The sequence below is a fragment of the Anas acuta genome, chromosome 1 (genome assembly GCF_963932015.1).
Source record: "Anas acuta chromosome 1, bAnaAcu1.1, whole genome shotgun sequence".
NCBI lineage: Eukaryota > Metazoa > Chordata > Aves > Anseriformes > Anatidae > Anas > Anas acuta.
In genome coordinates, this window is record NC_088979.1 from 27834235 (window position 1) to 27846141 (window position 11907).

Sequence of the window (11907 nt, forward strand, 5' to 3'; positions counted from 1 at the left end):
AAACAGAGCTTTTCCGATATGAAACACACATTACACTTCTTCTACAAAGGATAATCTTTAAATCAGAAAGGGGATTAAAAACCACCACACCTCTAACTCTAAATGCTCAAGTGCTTGATCTCCCGCTGTATTCTGATGCCCAACCACAGCACAGACGCTGGGTTTGCAGGAGTTGTGGTCCAAGCCATGCTTTCATATCACGTTTTTGCAGCTGCCACCTTGCAGTTAAGGCATGAACTTCACACAGCTGCAGGAGCTGCAGCAATTTGTGCACTGACCTAAATGAGCTTGCAGAAGCCGGAGAGCTCATGTCAGAAAAACAAGAGGGAATCCTTGTGCTTTAAATCTTTAAATAATGCCCAGAGGAGAGCATGGTAAGGCAAGGTACATACAAGCTTTGCCAGCCTCCAACAAGTTATGTGCCAGTGGCACAAAGTGCATCGCAAGGTCACCCAGGACCCTACAAGTTCCTAAGCAGAGTTCCTCATCCCCAGCAAGTGCTCAGCGAAACATTTTATGTTCTAGTCCCCGGGTTTTGGCATCTCCACGGGATACATGTTAGTTAACTCAGGAACAGACGCTCTTCAACATCTGGAACCAGTTCGGATTCCATGAGCTGTTGGGCCTCCTGTCTTCTCTTACGCGCCCTGCCAGCATCCACTGGAGCAGCCAGCACTAACCTCCGCCCCGAGCTTTAGTCCAAGCGCAGCCATCCAGTTGCAACGCGTCCAATTAGCTGACAAAAAAAAATCAGTCTGAGCAAACAAGTTCGCATCTGCAACAACAGGCCTCAAACTTTGACACTGTTTTTGCAGGGTTCCTCCATTTCCTCTCAACAATCTTATTTGTGCCTGATGATTTTAATCAAAATTTAAAGAACAAGTCTTTTTGCACCTATGAAGAATGTCCAAACTTGCGTGCTGCTGTTTGTACTGCACTAACCTGGGTGTGAAACTGACGGGCTTGGACTGAAAGACACACAAACAGCCCCCAGCAGAATCCCTCCTCACACCACCTGCACTTCTGCTGCGAGCCAACAGCCACACGCCAGGCAGAGCTGCTGTCGGGGGCATAACCCTGCGCTGAGATGAGCACGATAAACCCATTCTGCAACCACTGCTCTGCAAAGCAATCGCTCTGCATCGCTCCAGCGCAGAAGGGAAATTCGGAGAGCTTACCAGGTGCCTGCAGTTCCTTAATTCCTGCCTGGATGCAGGACAGCGTGATGAATCCCACCTCACCTGGGCACAAACTATAACTCCGGGCTGTCGTTCACCTTTGCTACCCCTACAAACAATGCTGGTTAGCTCGACCAGAACAGCTTAAGCATGCATCTGAGTTTAGAAACCACAAACTGTGAGACAAACCTAGCAGGACAAGTTCTGTACCGTTTTCTCCACGTGAGACAAAGCCACTAATATGAACGCACATGACAAACAGCCTGGGCTCACTGCCACTTGTGTCTGCACAGTGATCCCTACAAAGAAGCCAAGACATCCCAGCACAGAAGGAACTTCAGATGATAAAGGGTAGTGCAGACGGCAAAGGTTTCTCTTCCCTTATTTAAAAATACAGAACTATTTCCTGTGGCATAAATTTTCCTCCTGGATTTTGTCTCCTTCTAGGAGACAAGAGTGCCTGGGTTTTGTTTTTTAAAAAGAATCACAAAGAATTTTGACAACTTTCAGTTGCAGGCTACGAAGGTTTTTTAATACTTTAAGGGAAACAATTCTTGACTGCAACACTGACATTTTAAAGGTCTGTCGCATGGAAGCTAGCACAGAAGTCCCACCTAAAGTAGGGCACAGACCAGAGTTATCATTTATCAGGGAAGTTGTCTGCACCAGCAGATATCTAAGATTTCCTCTCCTACAATATAGCAAGTGGTACCAAAAGAAAAAAGAAGGAAAACTCAGGATTACCACCACGACACCCAGCCACCTCCTACCAGTTCATGGTGACACCAGCTCAGCACATCGGGCACCCAGCTGAAACAGCACTCACATCACTGGCGAAATGAGATACATCCCACTCGTGGGAAATACAGAAGCGTGCCAACGCCAAAGGGACTTGTTCGTGCTGAAAGCTGGGTGAGTCAGTACACTGCTCCCACCGTATCGCCATGCTCAGGTGAGATTAGCGATACTAAATCTTCTCCGGAGCGCTGCGTGGATGTGCCTGAACTTGACACGCCGGTGACCTACTTTTCAGAAGTGCCCAACACCCACATCTCCCTCTGAAGTCAACAAAAGACGAGGCCACTCAGCAATTTTGAAATGGTGGCGCATGCTTTTTACATAGGAAGCCAAGGATAGCCTAGGGCCAGCTGTGCACATTAGGAAAATCCCATTTTAGCTCCCCGTGTAGAACCCAGTGTGTTCAGTGCTCTGGATCCCTCAAGACTCTACACGTTTGATGTACGTGCCTGCTAATTCCACCCCTTCGCTGCCAAGGAAAAGAGCATGCATGAAAGCTAATAATCTCTTTCTTACAGCCCTACTGCATCAGGTACGTACATTCTTGGACAACAAATGCCGCCACTCCTTTAACCTTCACCTGCCTAGACAGGTGCATCCCTTTCCCTTAGAAGGAAAACAGAAAATAAAATTACATCTTGTCCTTCCCAAAGTACGCCTGCTGTCCTGATACTGGCTCGATCTACTTTGCCCTAACAAGGAATCAGCTAAAACAATTAAGATTAGGAGACGATGCACGCTGTTCAACTACTGTGATTCTGAGTAGGGTTCAGAAGAGAAAGTATGTAGAGGATATGCACACTGAAAACAAACTCTAACCCTGCAGGTTATGTATAATTTAGATAGTCTTAATTAAATACGTAAACCCTCCTGAGGTTCCTTCTTTCTCACCTATGCCCTTCTTTATGAGGAACAACCAAACTCTGGTTTATTACATAGTTTTCTCTTTTTTTATTATTACTAAGTTTTCATTTTATTCCTGAAAATATGTGTGTGTGTGTGCTGTAAGCACAAACAATTCAGGGCTACATAATGCATGGCTATGTCTGCAAGCTACAGCTGGAACCACTTCCGCAGTCTTTTAAAACCAGATAAAACCACTGGTGTCACACGAAATACAGACTGGAGGCCAAGCTCCTGCTTTGAAGGATTTACAGCTATAGGGCCATATAACACAGTAAAGAAAACTGCAAAGCGATGCCTATGTGTTGTGTTAAAACTTGTGATGTTAAAAGACTACCAGAAACTTCAGCTTCGATACGCTCAGCTATTAGCTAGTGAGCCAACAGGGAATTGCCTTCTCTTTCCAGATGAGCTCCCCAGTCCAAAGCACATGCTGGGAACAGCAAGTCCTTCCAGCTAAAGTCCTCTGCAAAAGTTTCAGAGCATCTCTCCCATATGACCGACATATCCCAGGCTGGTAAACTCAGCCAAAACTCTCTTATTTCCCCAAGAAAAGAGACAGATAACATCTCCATAACCACCCTTTGCAGTTTCCAGGAATCTCTCAAAGCCCTCCACATTCCAAGGCCATTAAACAACAACCTCAACACTAACACCAGGAGGCAGGTCCAAACAAGAAGGATCTGCAAAAGCCTGATCATAAGGCACAGGTACTGAGAGGCTGGTAAACTTTTCACCAACCCCAAGTATCGGTAAGCCTTCAAGATTGAATTCCAACCTGCTAGGCCTTCCAAATAAGTTTTGGTCCCTGAATCCTCTAATCAAAATAGAAATGCAGGTGGAAAATGCAAGGAAAAGGCATCAATTAACATCTTCATGCCTTAAGAAATAAAAGGCAAGATCATAGCTTATAGCACCTCACATACACCACAAACTGGCCCATGAGCAAGGAGGTTACCTCGTAAATGCCTTTATACAGAGAATGAACTCTGAGCCCCTGGACTTAACACAATACTTCTTGTTTCCTTTGAGCTATCCCATATCACCTTTAGACACCTAGCAGCAGATTTCTTTCTCCAGCTGCAGCAGCAAGCAGGACAGACATAAATTAGGGTCCTACATAAGGGGTTAGTGCTGGGACAGGACAGAGAGGGTGCTGCTGTTGAACTAGCAAGTTGTTGAGTAAGAAACCTCTGAGCTCTGCTTCACCGCTGTTTTGTTGAACCTAACATCTCAGTTGTTAGTGAAGCAAACACGTCACCAATCCCTTTCTCTACCAAGAAGTATTGATTTGCAGCACCCACCTACTCTCAGCAATTCATACCTGCTAAAATAGCAGAAGCTAGACACTAATTGTTTTGTGCTGTGGGGGGGAGAGACAGAGGTTGAGAGAGACCCATACGAGAGCAAATTAATATCAGGAATACTTTCTTACTGATAAAAAGAATTAGCTGAGTAAGCGCTATTCAGTTTCACAACAGTCAACTAAAAACATAAATAAAATAAAAACACGGCCATGTAGCACTTTAAAACTCCGTTTAAAGTCTCTTCTACAGTGTACTTGTTTGTAGCAGCTCTTTTCTTCTCGCTATGAGGCACGACAGCTCACTTGGAGACCACGGCTTAGATGAACTTAAATCATCTTGGATTTACACGGTTCACATGCCTGACAACTAGCTGAAAACTAACGCACAGTGAGGACAATGACAGGATGAAAGAAATACTCACAGTTTTCAGGATAGCTGAGAGAGAAATAAAAGCAGACACTAAACAGGATAACGGGTATCCAAGAGAAACAGTCCCCCCAAAAACCCTTGAGAACCACGACATATTCACGCGTTGGCCAGTGTTTGCCCTTTGAGCAGACAGCTGGGGACCCGGGTTACGTGCACCTGAGTTGTAAATTAATTCTGTTTAAGATAATTATGGATGGATGGTGCAGGAAAACTGAGATTTAAAGGAACCTTCACAACCTGGTGTGAAAACTTCAGCGGGAAGGCTGTGCGAAGCTCGGGCTCTTGCAGGGCAGCGCCAGCCACGCATCCACCCCACACCGCACAGCTGATGGGCCCGAAAACATCCTGCTCCTTGGCAGCTCCACAGCACGGGACCGAACTCTGAGATCTTATCACCACGATTTTTAAAGGGCATTTTTAAACAACCACCCAGAAACACTTGGGAGAGGGGGGAGAGGGGAAGGAACGCTGCCTTGGCCAGCAGCGCCGCAAACCTGCGGGCAAGGTCAGGAAGGATCCCTGCGGCACCCCCAGCACCCTCACCACAGCACCTGGACCACCACCAGCAGGACCAGGACCACCAAGACCACTACCATCACCAGGACCACCACCATCAGCACCAGGACCAGCAGGGTGGCACCACCACCACCATCTCCCTCCTACACCCCCGGCTGCTCCGGGGGAGCCATCGCCCAGCTGCCCCTTCCCGCTACCTGTCCTCGGAGACGCTGATGACCCCGTCCTCCTTGGGCACGATCGCTGCCATGTTCACCACCTCCTGCGAGCCCTCCACCTTGTTGAGCAGGAGGGGCTTGCGGGTCAGCGCCTTGGGCTGCGGCTCCGCCGCCATGGGCACCGCCGCTGCGGCGAGGGGAGGCTGCGGCGAGGGGAGGCGGCCGCACCGAGGAGGAGGAGGAGGAGGAGAAGGAGGGACTCGGTGCACGGTGCCGGGCTCTGTCGCTCATCCCCCGGGCTCCCCGGGAAGCAGGAACCGAGGAGGAGGCGGCACCGCCCCCGAGCCGAGCCGGGCCGCCCCCCTGGGCCGGGCCGGGCGCTGCGGGGGGCTGAGGGGGGAAATGGCGGCCGGAGGCGTCGCCATCTCGCAGCGCCCCCAGGGGTGTCCCGGCGGCCGGGCTGCCCGGGCGCTGTGGGGAGGGTTAACCTGCTCGGAGGAGCCGGGCTGCTAAAGGGAGGCCTTAAGCAGGTCATGGTGGTTAAAAAACGGGTATAGATGGCTGCTTTGCCGAGAGGGGGTGCGGGTCTGGGTGCCGGAGAGCAGCCCCGCCCCTGCCCCGTCACCACAGGGTGGCCGGCTGGTTGGGAAGCTCCTCGCTTCAAGGCTTGTCTGTATTTAGGTTACAAACTCTCTCTTGGTGAATTTTTAAGGGAAATGCAATGGGGCTCCAGCAACTGCTTTTCAGTGAGATTCTGCTTTTTCCTCGCTTTTCCTGGTGGATACATTGAGGTCTGAGAAGGGCAGGTAACGTGCCCAAAGCTCTGTGCTAAAGTCAGCAAAACAAACAAACAAAAAAACTAACACGCTTTCTCTCGAAGTGTGTGCCAAAGACAATCTTTCATAATCCGTCTGGAGAACTCTGGAAAACAACTGTAGGTATCTGAACAGTTGTCCTACATCGCAGAAGTGTTTTGCAGCCTGGAAGGCGTTGCTTCAAGTGTAACTTCAAGCTTAACCCATGGTAAGATGAAGAGCAGCAGTTCTCTGAAAATAAATAAATAATAGGGCTCCTTCCCATCAGCAGAGAAATTGAGGAGGCTTATGAGTTTAGCAGATAGGGCTATATTTGTTGTGCAATTTGTGACTGTCACTTGTGGAAGTGAAAGCTAAACTCCAGATAGTGCTTAGTAAACCGGCCATATTATGCTAAACAAACAGGGTCTGGAGGTCGGCAGGACCACAGCAAGGCATTTAAGCTCTACTTGACTGAACTATTTGAAGTTCACAAGTGTACTGTGGAGGGAAGTGTCTGGTCAGCAAGAGATAATGGCTTGTAGGAAATGCATCTGCAATCTCAAGCTGTTTCCCAGGGGATGTATGATCACATTAGATAACATCCCATTCTCGCAGTTCTTAGAAGGGAATTGCTACTAGAGAACCAAAGATGGAAACCAGCCCTCTTACAGCTACAGATGACCCTGCAATCCTCGGCTAGACCTACAGCTAGAAAACCTTGCATTGCTACACAATGTATGAAATATTCTTTGAAGACATTGATACACTTGACAGTTTTCAGAATGGATGTATACCTTAAAATGTCTTGGAAAACTGAAGTCTGAAGAAATCTGGCAAGGGCTGCCGTCTTTGCAGTTTGTTTGCATTCAGGATTTGGCACTGTGCACTATTCATAGATAAACATGGTCTGAAAGTATGCTGGAGGCAACATACTGCAGGCTCTAGGGAGACGTAGAATACTTTTTGCCAAACAGACCTTCAAGAAAAGGAGCAAGGGGGAGATGAGTATCTTAATAAGGTATGGGTTATGGGACCAGTAGTCCTATGCATCCCTCAAATTACCTGTTATTTTTTTTTTTTTTTTTTTTTCAGCAATTGCCTATTGAGACATTGTTTCCCTTGCCTCTCCTTTATCTTTAAACATTTAACACACAGCCCTTCTGGAGGAAAACACTAAAAACAGTCCTAGATGGACATTTTATTTAACTATCCTGTTTCTAAAAAGGTGCACAAGAAACTCCAATTGGTGGCTATGACAGTTCAGGTGCACCCGTTGAATGCAGGTTTCACAGGCAGCAACAGCTCGGATGCCAGGGGCATGCATTTGGATCAAAATCAAATAATGACACTGAAATGAAATCTATGCTTTATATAAAGGTCTAATCTTTGGTAATGATTTACCTGTTTTTAAAAAAAAGCCCACAACGCAAGAGATGCTCCAGTGGGCTTATAGTCAGTCAAGATAAAAATCGTAAGGGCTTATTTTAAAGCTTATCTTTAATGGTGACTTCCTCAGCAAGACCAGGAAGGTACTTAAATAATAGAAAACGAAATCCTGAGCTCTGGTACATCACTTTAGCAGGTGTCCAAATCTGGGGTCAGTGCTCTCAATCTCCCTTATAAGGTAGAGAAATATGCTTGGGAAATTATTGCACACAAATAATGGTCTTGCTGTGACTGAGAGAAAAAGGACATTGCTTGAAAAGCTGGGGAAAGGAGGAAGGAAAGCAGAGAAAAAATAGGATTTTAGAGTAAGGCAGAAACCTGGAGCTTACTCCTGCATTGTACCCGACAGGCTAAAAGAATGTGGTCATAATGGTGGAAAAGGCATTGAAATTACCAACAAGATCTGAATGTTTTCCCAGATCTACCATTCTCACACAAAATCCAATCAAAAATGATTCACTTTTGAGAAACAATTTTCCTATAACCACATAAACTAATGGACAAAAAGACTTCAAGCTAGAATAGCTGTAGTCATCAATTTTAATGACTACCTGCAGAAACAAAATTAGGGTAGTTTAGAAAAGTGTTTCCCCATATAATGGGAAAAAAAATCAAGAAAATAAATCTTACCAATACTTATTAGCAGATATATATTTTTTTCATTTTCTATCATAGCTTTATGGGAAAATTGCATGGGTTGAAAATATTTCTAGGACGACTCCTTGTAACTGAACTAGAAGCCAAGCAAAGCAAGCATATTCAATTCTTTTTCAACTTTCATAAAAATGATAGGATTAAAAATTATGTTTTTCTTTTTTTTTTTTTTTTTTTTTTTTTTTCAGGTACTGCAGTGGTATGCTTGGAATATTTGAACTGTCTTCTAAGAACACATCTGCCAGTAGCATGGGCTGAAAAAAACAAACTGGAAAAGGCGGCTTTATATCAAATGAATATTGCCTCATCTTTGTTTCTTAGTGTCCCTTCTCCTACTCTGCATTTTTGGCATGCCACAAGGTAAATGAAGCACTCAGCCTTTTTTTTTCTTGGTATGGGTTGACTTTCACTCCTTTGATTTGGATGGAGTGGATTGAGCCTGCCTGCCTGCCTGCTAGCAATAAGACTGGCCCACGTCTTCACGGACTGGGTGAGGATAGAACAGCTCTGGGAAAGGGTGCTGCTCTGAACCACTGTGTTCATACACAGTGGAGCCAATTCCATGCCCTCGTACCACACCAGAGTCTTGGCTACTTTCTCCGGTTTCTCATCTGCAGTCTTGTGAGCTGGAGCAAAATCAATTCCCATATCTTTGGCACTTTGCTTTAAAAGTTGCTCTCTGGCTCCATCTTCTGTTTTATCTTGTTTGCTGACTTTTGGTTTTGTTTTCTCATTTCGGTATATCGGAGTGAGATTTTCCTGAGTTTTAGGAACTAAATTTCTTTTGAAAAGTAGGCAATCACTTCTCGTGTGACAGTTGCAGCAACATGGAGAGGATCTGGACATGCAGGTGAGCAGGGGGCCCAGGGAGGAGGGACCTGGACCTCTCCCAGCTCTGCTGTCAGCCCTATTTTTAGATACTTGTATCTTCAAGGTTGTTTCTTCTTGTTAGAACAAGAGGAGAAATCCCAAGCCCCAAAAGCACTGTCTTGGCATAAAGGTAACTGTTCTGCAAAATTATGATCGTGACATGATCTGGCAGCATCGTGACATCTCGCAAACCTTTCAGCTAAAACTGGCAAGTACTGAGGCCACCCAGTAGGAGTGGGACAATTCAATAAATATGTTGGCATCTTTGCAGGTACTAACAAAAACTGTCCTCTTTTCTAAAGTGCTCAACAATAATTAGAGTAATATTTATATCCCCAGGAACAAGCCTTTCATAAAGGAAAAGCTATTTTATGGTGATTAAAATTTAAGAACTACTTAACTTGTGCACCTTTGAGCCATTTCGTAAACTGATTGGAGTTGCTCTCCCTCTGCAAGATGGGGACCAATGTGGGAGAGAAATTGCACGTTGCCCGAGTCGGTGCTTAGATTCAGAAGTGCTCCATTGACAGTGAGCCAGATTTCAGCTTTTGAGGCCTCTTCCTCAATTACCCATGCAAAACCAAAAGGCCTGTACACACAAAGGATAACCACATAAAAAAGGTAAAAACACTTGGCAACAAATAGAGCCACCTCTCAATAGCCATCGAATGTAGCAGCAGTTTACCCTCTCTCGTGCTTTTCTTCTCTGCTTGTTGGTAAATTAAATGTTTTCCCACTTTGCAGTATATGGAATTTACTATTTCTTCAAAACTCGATGAGCTATGCAACTGCAAAGCTTTGTGCTTAAAACACTCTCCTTTGCAGTTCCCTTGTTTTGCCAGCAGTGATAGCCGTCATGAGATAGTTACTAAAAAATATTTTTAATTTCAGTTGCTACATCATTCTTAGAAGCATGTGGGAAACAAATATAGATCCATTCTTTATATAGAAAGGCAAACTTCACAGAGTACCAAAGCGTTCTGTGGAAAATACACTTGTCCATCCTGCTTAAAAATACAAAACCTTGTAAAAATGCACCCTTATTTTGCTCCAGGTATTTATCATTCACACAACGAATAACACTGCCCATCACATTTCTGATAATAAACCCTACATGCTCATTATGACAGTTTTCTTCTGTATTTCATTAGTTTTGCTTCATGTTGGCATTCAGAAAATGAGGACCTTTAGTTCTTGTTTCGTGTTGACATTCAGAAAATGGGGACCTATCAAAAACTGATCCAAAATTCAATCTGCTATATGTCGAAGTTCTGGAAAAAAAAAAAAAAAGCTTTAAACTATGGGCAAGGCACTGTACATGGCACCCTCTGTAGAACCTTACTGAGAAGTACACTAATTTCTAGCTGCTGTGCAAGTGCTGTTGGCTTTGTAACTGACTGTGAACATGTGAGAACAAAAAAGTGATGCTGTGTCAGTGTGTGGGCTGCAAATGAGAACTCCTGGCTCATGCATTTTGCCCCATAAGCAGTTCTGGCATTGTATGCAGTCTTATTGCTGTTTTCTTTGTCCTCACTGATCCAGCTATAGTATTACTCACATTTTGGGCTTCCAACTTGCTGTCAAAAATCTCTCTAATTTTATTCACTGTCTTTTTAGTAGAACTCTCTGATCACTAATTCTAAGATCATTATTCTTGTATTTTTCTAGGCTTTGGGACCTCAGAAGTTGCTTTTCTAAATCTTCCTTCCCTCTGTGATGTTGAAGAATCATGGAGTAGCATCAATAAATATATTTTCTATTTGGAAAATAGACTAAGTTGTGTAACTTGCTTGAAAGGTAAATAAATTTCTTTTACATAATACACTAACTGTATGAAAGCTTTGAAGCATTTCCTTTTTTTTTTTTCCTGATATGTATAATTAAGAGTGTGTCTAGGGAATATCAAAGAACATTTTCTTACAACTTGTGTCTTTTAATTATTTTCTTCAAGTTTCTTACCTCTATGGCCAGTCATGTGGCCCAACAGTGGATGACAAGATACTGAGCATATAGAAGTCTGGTTTGAGAAAACCAGCTTTTTTGTTTGTTTTTGATTGCTAATATTGAAAGTTAGAAGTAGAATGGTGGAATATTTTACAAAGCCAAAACAAAACAAAACAAAAAAACCACCAACCGACCAACCAAAAACAAACAACCACAAAACAAACAGAAAAACCCGCAAGGAACTCTGGTACAAAAAGGTCCCAACAGTGCTATTGTGTTTTTGAGAGGAAGTTTTATGAAGCTGAACAGTTTTCTTGAAGTTGAACCACTTTGTAAATTACCTCTTACTGCATTTACACGGAAAGCTTCAAATTGTACAAAACCAGCATCTGAGTCTTAAAAAAAATAGGTAGACCTCCTCTAAAGCTGTCAAATTTTTTCAGCTCAAACCTGTAACAAAATATTTATTTAAAAGCTTGTGTTTCTGAACCAGGGTGGGTAAAGTCATCCTTTAAGTGGAAAAGTATTCCTGCAAAAACGTCCTGAGAGGCAGCTTATGACTCAGTATGATAGGGCTGTTTGTGGAGTTAAAAAAACATCCCAGATCATCTAATCAAACTCGTTCATGTGTTGTTCTGTGCAAATGTTATGAGTCACCTCCACGCTAGCAGGTAAGCCAGCATTTCTGGCCCTCGCTGGAGCAAGGAGTTTCTCAGTCTGTGAGCATGTACGTGCATCCCGGTGATGCTGGATTCAGATGGCACTATTGCAGATGGTGTTGTGGAGCATTTGGTTCTGATTACCTCACGGCCATTCCCGATCAGCATCTTTTTTATTCTAGATAGATTACAGCCGGAATATCTGATTGCCTTGGACATCTTGCACAGTAGTAGGCCCATATGTCTGT

The 11907-nt window shown here is 44.3% G+C and overlaps 1 protein-coding gene and 1 long non-coding RNA gene across 2 annotated transcripts in view; one reads left to right on the plus strand and one right to left on the minus strand.

The window, feature by feature from the left end:
- WDFY2 (WD repeat and FYVE domain containing 2) overlaps positions 1–5465 on the minus strand; it is a 54950-nt gene extending 49485 nt beyond the window's left edge. The window contains exon 1 of the mRNA XM_068674038.1: positions 5329–5465. Coding sequence (XP_068530139.1) covers positions 5329–5465 — 137 coding nt within the window. The remainder of the gene's footprint in view (positions 1–5328) is intronic.
- Positions 5466–5728: 263 nt separating this feature from the next.
- On the plus strand, positions 5729–10880 carry LOC137852391 (uncharacterized). The gene is made up of 2 exons (XR_011093801.1): positions 5729–6312; positions 8375–10880. It is a non-coding gene; the product is annotated as an uncharacterized lncRNA (long non-coding RNA).
- Positions 10881–11907: the final 1027 nt, after the last annotated feature.